Source organism: Sinocyclocheilus grahami, unplaced genomic scaffold (genome assembly GCF_001515645.1).
Source record: "Sinocyclocheilus grahami isolate Dianchi unplaced genomic scaffold, SAMN03320097.WGS_v1.1 scaffold95.1, whole genome shotgun sequence".
NCBI lineage: Eukaryota > Metazoa > Chordata > Actinopteri > Cypriniformes > Cyprinidae > Sinocyclocheilus > Sinocyclocheilus grahami.
In genome coordinates, this window is record NW_015505274.1 from 1,642,337 (window position 1) to 1,652,152 (window position 9,816).

The 9,816-nt window shown below is 36.6% G+C and overlaps 1 protein-coding gene across 4 annotated transcripts in view; it reads right to left on the bottom strand.

Moving 5' to 3' along the window:
* Window positions 1–9,816, bottom strand: part of abr (ABR activator of RhoGEF and GTPase) — a 204,014-nt gene that overhangs the window by 60,990 nt on the left and 133,208 nt on the right. For all 4 annotated transcript variants that reach the window (XM_016275538.1, XM_016275539.1, XM_016275541.1 and 1 more), the window contains 3 exons: window positions 7,658–7,780; window positions 7,371–7,446; window positions 6,677–6,781 (listed from right to left, as the gene is read on the bottom strand). In XM_016275538.1, the coding sequence (XP_016131024.1) occupies window positions 6,677–6,781; window positions 7,371–7,446; window positions 7,658–7,780 (304 nt within the window). The remainder of the gene's footprint in view (window positions 1–6,676; window positions 6,782–7,370; window positions 7,447–7,657; window positions 7,781–9,816) is intronic.

The window sequence follows — 9,816 nt, forward strand, 5'->3', positions numbered from 1 at the left end:
CCTTTGACTGAATGGTTATTTGTGGAACCAAAAATGGTTCTTCTATGGCATCGCTGTGAAGAACCTTTTATGCACCTTTATTTTTAAGAGTGTAGTTTGGAGCGCGCAAGTACCGAATGGTTTAAAAATACTTAAAAAGACGTGCAAATGATAAACTTTTGTGATGATGCAACACTGACCCGATTAGGCAAGTGACAGTCCTGTCAGCTGAGCGAAAGTATTGTATCGCGGTGTGCAGCAGCTCTCTTAGTGCAGACGAGATGCGCTGATGTGAGGCAATTTTGAGAGAGTGAGCGCGAGAAGACGCGGTACAGCTGAATCACTCACGCTGTTTTCAAATGATTGATGAGTTTTTTAACTCATCTAACCTACATTGTATAGGCCTATTAAATAAATAGCCCAGGTTTCCCAAAGAAACCTGGGCTTCCATACCACCTCAGCAGTGCCACAAACTGATCACCTCCATGCCACGCCGAATTGAGGTAGTAATTAAAGCAAAAGGAGCCCCTACCAAGTATTGAGTACATGTACAGTAAATGAACATACTTTCCAGAAGGCCAACAATTCACTAAAAGTGTTTATTATTGGTCTTACGAAGTATTCTAATTTGTTGAGATAGTGAATTGGTGGGTTTTTGTTTAGTTGTGAGCCAAAATCATCACAATTAAAAGAACCAAAGACTTAAACTACTTCAGTCTGTGTGCATTGAATTTATTTAATACACAAGTTTCACAATTTGAGTTAAATTATGGAAATAAATGAACTTTTCCACGATATTCTAATTTATTGAGATGCACCTGTATATAGGATAAATCACTATACAGGATTTACCCTATTATACTTTATCGACACAAATTGATAGGTGAAACAACAAACAGCCACCCACAAATAGTCTATAAACAAAGCATCAGGCTGTCTTTGAGTTCACATGAACAATGGTTAAAGTTACTCATCGTCAGGCTACAGAAGAATACCATAATTCCTCCGTTCAATTAGGCCTAAGACATCGCAGACCTATAACAACCCAGCCATAACACATAATTGCGAATAACATGCCTTACCTTAACACGGAATAGACCACAGAGTCCAACGTTTATATTTTTTCTACGAATCTTTGAGTTAACATGTACTAAACATGAGTAGAATTTGCACCACAGCGCCCCCACACCTTGATGCTCATGACAAGAATAGCATGTATAGTTATCTTTATTGAAGTGAATTAGGTTTAAATCGCCGTCATGCATGAATGAATGATATTTTTGCAATTTTACACATAATTCACGATGATCACATTACGCAAAACTGAAATTGCACGTCAAAATAACACATTGTCAATATTTTTTGAGACCCCCCAAAATTTCACAAATCACGTTTTCAGGGGAGCCCATGTCTTATTAAGGGGAGCCGAGCTCACCCTAGTTCGCACCCTGGGCTTAACTCAATTAAAATGAATAAACAAAAAATAAACAAAAGCAAAACAAGAAATTATTCTCCACGATACAAAATAATATTTTAAGTGGAGAATGTAAAATATAAAAATTGAGTCGTGATAATGAATAATTTAAAAAAAGAAGGTTTTTTATAAAGTGAGTTTTATTATGCTCATTATTATTACAGTATTAGTATTATATTATTAAATAATAATATTATTAATATAATTCTCACAATTATTATTAACATACATTTTTATTAGATTTTTTTAGTTTTTATAAAGAAATGTATTAAGGTATTATGTGTGTATACAAAATCAGTATAGACCAATTTTAGGTTTGTAAACATTCAGGCTGCGCGCGCATCATGGTTGCAGAAAACTCGGGAGAGATAGCCTTTACGGCTAGAGAATTTCATGGATACGCTACAAAATAGTTAGGTTTAAAAAGATTATAAATTATATTGATTAGAAGTCATTTTCAAAATGTTCTCAGTATATTACAAGAGCTTGTCACCCAGCGATAAGCACTGTTATTCAACGAAATTGACGTTAGAGAGTGGGATAGTCTTACAGATCCGAAACAGGGATGATGTTTTTTTGTGGGCGGAGCCTATCTGGAGGCAGAAAATGATGGTTTTCAAGTGGCAGTCTATGGGAGCCATGGAATGAAAGAATTAAAAAAAGGTAAATTTGATTTTATATTTCAAAATTCTTACTTTATTCTCGCAATTCCGAGATTATATCTTACAATTCTAATAAGGAAAAACAACTTGTCATTCTCTCTTTTCCCCTCTTCTGGCTTTTTTCCCTCAGATTTGACAAACTCACTATTTTTGAGTAAAGTCGAGTTATAAAGTCCGCATTAGGAGATATAAACTTGCATTTGCCAGAAAAAAAGTCCGAATTGTGAGATAAAGTAAATAAATGTTATGTAAAAATGTTAATAGTACGGTTTAACGTTAAATAATATTTCATGCTGTAACTGTAGGGCTAATACAATACGTCCCCTATGAACAGCATATGTGAATATTATGTAGACCTATTGTTTAAATCGAATTTATGCTTTAAAAGTAGAGTAATCATAACAGTTTTCATCCATAATATGTCCATTTAAACGTCTGCGTTTAGCTTCAAATGGCGTCTTTGACGACAGTATTCTATAAAAATTATTTGCATTCCGATCTTGACATCAAAAGGCACAAAAATATATTTTTTCTTTTATTCCATGGATTTTACCCATTTACCTCCATTTGTTCCCAGTGTTTTTCTGCAACCACTATGCGCGCGCAGCTGCAAGTGACGTAACTGTGACGTCTACTCTGAATTGGTCTATACATAAGCATAATTTGCATTTTTAAACAAAATCAATTCCAAGCATTTTATTTATATATATGTCCAAAATGTTTTGTCAGAGCCTAGATAGCAGCTTTGGTATCAGTACTGAAAAAGCCATATCAGTTGGTTAGTAATGTAAAATAGTAATAGTAAAGTCAGGTTGACTAAGAATTTGATTGACTCCAAAAGAATCAAAGGTCAGTGCTGATCGGAAAGCTTTATAAATCTGAAGTCTATCTCTAGTTGCAAGATCTATTACTTACAGATCAGATAAAACCAAGTGTCACAAGCCCCTAACTTTGGCTGGTTTGCTCTGATGAAGAACTCTGTGAATTAGTGCTGGTGGAAAGAATGCAGATGTCAGAGCAAATGAAAACAGTGTCACATAACTGAAAGTCTACAGCTGCCTTAACTAAAACCATGAGCTTGGATAACTACACCGAAAAAGTTTAACATCATGTGAAGTGGGTTAAAAAAGCTTGGTTCATGAAAACAATATTTATGGTAAGCCCGAGAGAACAAGAGGATTCTTTGGGATTTAAAGGCCAGAGGAAACCTGGGTCTCTGGGCCCACAGAACCAGTCATAACTTCAGGGTGGCCTTGACCGACCCTCACACACACACACACACACACACACACACACACACACACACACACACACACACACACACACACAGAGTGGCTTATTGTATCAATATTAGAAGCAGTGGGTGGCAGTGCTCAAGTTGCAGTCTCCCTTTCTCTGCGTTTATTTAGCAGGAAGCAAACTAGCCGAGAATCTCTTTGAACCTAAACCACCTCATCAGAACAACACGTGAGAGAGTAAACAATCTCAGACCTGTGCATGTTGCTGGACATGTGATCATAATCCAGTCCAAAAGTATGAATCAAATGGCAGCTCATCTCTCCATTCAGTCCAGAAACTGTTTGATAAAACTCTGTAAAAATATAATTGAATAAACTAGCACTTTATGGCTCTTTCATAAGATTCAATGTTTCTGAATGCATTTAAGTCAATAAAGTGACGTGTCACGCAAATTTGTGATTCTTACACATTCTGGCTTTTTGATTAAGTCTTTTAGAGTACAAGAAGGTTGTGTGCTGTGTAGAGATGAATTTAGTGTTCAATTCTTGAATTTGAATTTCAGTTCTTGAATTTAAAGCTGCAGTCCGTAACTTTTGGCGGTTACTCTAGCAGTTAATAAACAGAACTGCGTACGTCTTGCGGAAGAACATTGTAGCCGGAGATACTTCTACCCGAACTAGTCTAAAATAGTCCAAATATTAACACTTATTATAGGTGTACCGTAGTGATTCAGGACAAGCCAAAAACACAGTTTGGAAAATGGATTCATGATGTACTCGATAATTATATAAATTTTGAACACAAAGAAGTTATGGACTGCAGCTTTAAATTCCTGAATTTGAATTTAATTTTAAATTCCAAGTCAATTCTTAAATTTGAGTCAAATTTTTAACTGAGGTCGAAAACAGGTTATGGAATTGCCATTCGTATTTTTAAAATACTTTTATTAAATTATTTAATCAAATTGAATTGAAATTTGAAGAAATGTAGCTTGCAAGACAATAAAATAAAGTATGTCAAGACGAACTTTGGCAGCTTAACTAAGCTTTGCTTGAAGTTTGAACGTTTTATAGGTTTTAGCCAATAATGTCATTAGCCACTCAACTGTAATGCAATAAATTCCACTTTCTTTAAAGGTATAGTTCACTCAAAACTGAAAATTCTATCATCATTTACTTACCCTCATGTTGTTCCAAACCTGTATGAACACAAAATAAGTTATTCGAAAGAATGTACAACAGTTGCTGGCCACTGACTTCCATGGTATTTTTTTCCTACAATGGAAGTCAATGGCTATCAGAATATTTTTTGGTTATCAATATTCTTCAAAATATCTTCTTTTGAGTTCTAGATAAGAAATAAATTTATACAGGTTTGGAACAACATGAGGTTGAATAAATGATGACAGAATTTTCATTTTAGACTGAACTATCCCTTGATAGTTCTGAGCTATCCAAGTTAGCTTCCTATGTGTTGCAGCCATTTCACTCATGAATTAAAAGAATCAATTCTTAAATTCTGTCCAAACTTGGACTACAAAGCAGCAAGAAATGTTTAAAACATGAAGAGATCTTGAAAGCCTCATTTTACTGTTGGTACCTCAGTTCCCAAACTAAATTTAAATTCACCACAAGCACCCTGAAAGAGTAACATTTCGTGAACCGGGGCTTTTTCTGATGCATCAAAGCAGTTGCCAGGACTCTTTTCTGTTCTCAAACATGTTTAAATGTTTCCACTTCTTCTTGCAGCATCACCCTTCCATAACACTATTTGCAACGCTTTTCATGTGGAGGTCAAAGAGGTGCACAATGCTTTTCTTAACCCTGATGCGAGTCACATGAAGAGGCCTTAACTCTCACAAAACAGAAGCCGACCATCATTTAATTACTGTTCTCCTCCATCTGACAGCTCTCAATGTCACACTGTTTCTGATAATGTTTCTGATAATGAAGACAAATGCTCCTTACAGCCCTGATTTGTCAGCTCAAACTGCTGGTGTCCAGAGGAAAGAGGGTATTTGTGAGTGTGTGTCTATGGGGTTCATTGGGGATGTATGTGAGGGTGTGTGGCAGGGGTTACATTCCTTCACCAGCTGCTCCTCATTTCACCTCATTCCCTGCATCTTAAATTTCGTAGCAGGAGGGACATTGTGGGGTTCAGGGGATGATCAGAGGGGGTCTTTCTATGTGTGTCACTTACGAGAGACGGAACAAGTCAAACTCAAGACCCCTGGGCCAGACACGGCCTGCCAGCGGCACATGCTCAGAAAAGGATATTTTTTATTTAAACTCAGAATTTGCTTCAGAGCCACTCTGAGTTGTGCTTCTATAGATGTTCTTCAAATTAAATCAACGTTATTGGCACCAGTACACAACAATTACAGTATGTTTACTCTCCAGAATACTTGATTCTTATTGCTCAACCTCAGTATTCTCCTCTCAAATCAATATTTCATGTTGTCTTGATGGATGTATTACAAACACACTGTTTTTTTGCTTCACAAGATGTTGACTGATGGACTGTAGATTACTTGGATAACTGTGGATTATTGTGATGCTTTTAACAGCTGTTTGTACTCCACTGTTTGGTCACCCATTCACTCACTGCTCTGGCTAAATGCAATAATATTTCTGAACCTACCACCAATCCCCTATAATTGTATGTATACAGCAGCAACACTAAGGGATTGTTGCCCTTTTGATAGTGACCGACTCCAGCTCTGCTGACTGGGGTTGCATGTGGGAGGTGATGGACATATGGCTTTAATGTCATCCAAATCATAACATGTCAGGGTCCACACAAAAACAAACAGCCAAGTCCTGAAACACTGCCCTGCTCAGAAGTGAATAAAAGCTGCCTCAACATGGCACAGGTTGTCAGTAAAGTAAAACCAGATTGTAACCTAGATTTATGAACAACCTATTTGGACTTTACTGTGATGGAAAGAGAAATTGATGAACAAAGAAACTGGGGTAGTGAGTACAAATAAAAACTACTGTGATGAGGAGCTGAAGGAATTTAAATGGAAACAGAAGGGGAGGAAACAAGGGAGAGGAGGATAAGCTGTACCGTTTTTACTGAAGTTCTCCTCAAGACAAACACAAAAATGAGATATATATGTCAAACTAATTCAACTAAATGTGTTTCTGGACATCTGATATAAACTGAAATTGATATCACTGACACATTTTACCCTAGTCTCCTCTACTGTAAGTTCTGATTCAGACAGCATTGGAATTTGACCCCTCCATATACAATTGAAGCTACTAAGCACTGAATCAGACAGCAGCGAGCTGTTTGTGTGAAAATATGTGTCTCTTACCATCTTTGTTGCTGGTGACGGGGATGTTGTGGACAGTTCGGAGTTTGAAGCAGGAGCCAGTCAACACTTGCAACTCTACTGAACTCAACACACAGGCCTGCAGGTCTGAAAAACACACAAACACACAGTGAGCTCTACACATCAAGCTTATTATCGCTAATTAAAACATTTCTGTTCATTACAATAAAGCTGAAACAAAATAAAATATAAACGTTAGATGAAAAACCTACACTAAACAAAAATTGGAATTGTTGCCATGGTAACTAACTGAAGTAAATTTAGGTTGAAGCACTAAAGTTACTAACTACTGGAAAAGAACTAAAAATGAAATATAATTTAAATAAATCTTAATAAACAAATAAATGAATAAAAAAAGACAATAACGTAATAGAATTACTAGAAATGAAAAGTGAAAATATAATTTTTTATATATTAAGAGAAATTATATTACTACAAACAATACTAAAATAAAACTGCTATACACACATATTTTAAATTATTATAAATAATAAATCTTGCTGACTTTTTGCTAAGTTTGCTGAGGCCCCCTAGTGGACCCAATAGCTAGTGGACCTTAGAGAGCATTACTGGAGTGGTAGTGTGGCTGATTCAGGAATTATGGATTGTGCCATTTTGTAATGATTATATGATATGGTAGAATAATCTGATGTTTTAATAGAAAAAGTTGTTTAACCTTTCTTCTGCAGTTTCTGAATGCTCTCCCTCCATTCTGACCTCTCATAATCTGAGGACAGCAGAAACAGGTAGCTCTGTAGAAAGAGAAACAGTTAAAGAATAACAATAGCTCCCTCTACTGGAACACTATAAACAGCAGAAACACATCATTTAAGTGGAAAAAATTGAGTGAAATGTCCAACGCAAAAAAAAACAGTCATATCTGAGAGATCATGTCAAATAAGCATCACACTAGCCTCCCACACAGAATACTGTAGTAAATCAGAAGGTTGTGCGATGTGGTACCTTGCCGTGTTTGTTGTGGATGCGGAATGGGATGGTGGGGGAATTTAACAGCAGACACGACTCCTGCTCGTTCATCTTCTTCCTGAGACGATCCACATTACGACTCTGACTTTTCTGTGCTTTCTGTTCACACACAAATCAATCTGATATTAGTGCATTAAAATGTGCTTACAAGCAAAGTATGCCTGAGACATATGTCAGTCTGTGTTTCTCGCAGCCAGCATGAGGCACCAGCCATCATGACTGTAATCAGTAATCTGCATATCAATCAGAGAAACTTCCTGCTCTGATTAGCCCTCTCTTTCCTTTTCATTCTCTCTTATTACTCTCAGAAACCAAGAGCTCCACAGAGCAAAATAATTGGTGCAAACTGAAATCCCCTTCTGACTCTAAATGTGTGCACAGCAGGGTCCAAAAGTCTGAAAATGTTTCTATTTTACATTTTCAAATTCAATATATATATGGTCGGCAATATTTTTATGTTTGTTTTTGAAAGAAGTTTTATATGCTCACCAAGGTTGCATTTATTTGATAAAAAAATTATTGTGAAATATTATTTCAATTTAAAATCTATCTATCCATGCATCTATATATACACATAGGTGCCAAAAATTAAGCTTTAGCGTTAGTTCTGGCAGGTCACGTGAGTCAAGCTTGCATCAGCTGATTCTCAGCTGATCACATCTACCTATAGGAATACGACACCTATCGCGGCATTTCTATATAAGCTGTATTCAGTATTATTCAGCAGCTTTTCAGCTTGCTTCGGAGCAAATTACCCTCCTCCATCCCCAGCTCCTCCTTTCGCCACAGTCAGGACTTAGCTTTCTGATATTCCTTGCTAATCAGACTCCTTTATCTTGAATAAAGTGTTACACTTAAATATCATTGAGTACATTAATGATATCTGCATTGTTCTGTTCTGTTAACCCTAGGGGGGTTATTATTGCTGCTCTCCCTGCTCATTCATGACAGGCTGCATGGATGGGCAGGGAGGTTTGCCCAGAACAGAACCATACCGCCAAACCAAACTTTATGCTAAATATCTATCATTTTGACGATAGTGGTCCTGACAAAATAATAGTTTATGTTTGATGGAGCTTACTGGAAATATTTCTCGCCCATCAAGTTCATAAGAGAATCTCATGCAGGGATTGTTATTATTATCATGTGCATCTGTGTTTGCCAATGGATTTAACATATGGTCTGTCACCTTTGTGACTATATGAATGCTACCATACCAATCACTTTGACAGATCAGCCAAGCAGACAGGCCCATGATGATGACAATACCTCTGAGAATGCCACATGCACCGCTTACCTACTCACTGAGACGTTTACTTGAGAAAAACTTGTCAGAAACACTTAATGTTTCCAAGTTACTGGAGAGACAGTCAAGGAAAATTTCATTCAGGTATGTTAGGGGAAGAGGAGGAGAATTTCAATCAAGCTCGCAGTATGAAACATATGGGCAATCATAATTCGCTGAGATCCCAGAACAACAGCAGACTTGAGGACTGCTGAGTTTTGCTATCATTTCTGGATCTGATTAGGTCTTTAGTATAAAGTGCTGCTGTTTGGATGCGAGTTAATGCTCTCAAGAACAATTATTTTAACCATCTGGTGGTTTTCTGCTGGTTGGCTTGTGTGAGTATTCTTCTTGGCAGTCATAGTGAGTAGTTAGTCTATTTGCAATATGGTTATCACATAAAAGGCTTTTGTATTAAGCTCAGCAAACACTAAAATAGTATTAAAGCAGACAAAGTGAGAGGCCCATGAGAAAAAAAACAGGCCAACACAAATTGTAAAACTGTCAATCTTAAATTGTTGGTGTGTTCTAGATGGAAGACCTGACCATTCGAGCAGACCATCAATGACAGAAGATCAAAAATGCTAAATAAACCACTTTATATGTTACTTGATGAAGCACGACTAGGAAGTAAAGTAATCTGCAAGTTGTTTTCCTCAAAATGTATGGCTTTGATTCCAAAACTGCTGTACTCTGAAATGCCGTTGAGAATTGAGGATTGTAACTTTAATAGAATTGGCTTGTGCACCACAAGAAAGACCTCAATCATTAAAGGGGTCATATGATGTTTTTTAAAGATAATTATTTTGTGTTTTTGGTGTAACAGAATATGTTGACATGCTTTAATGTT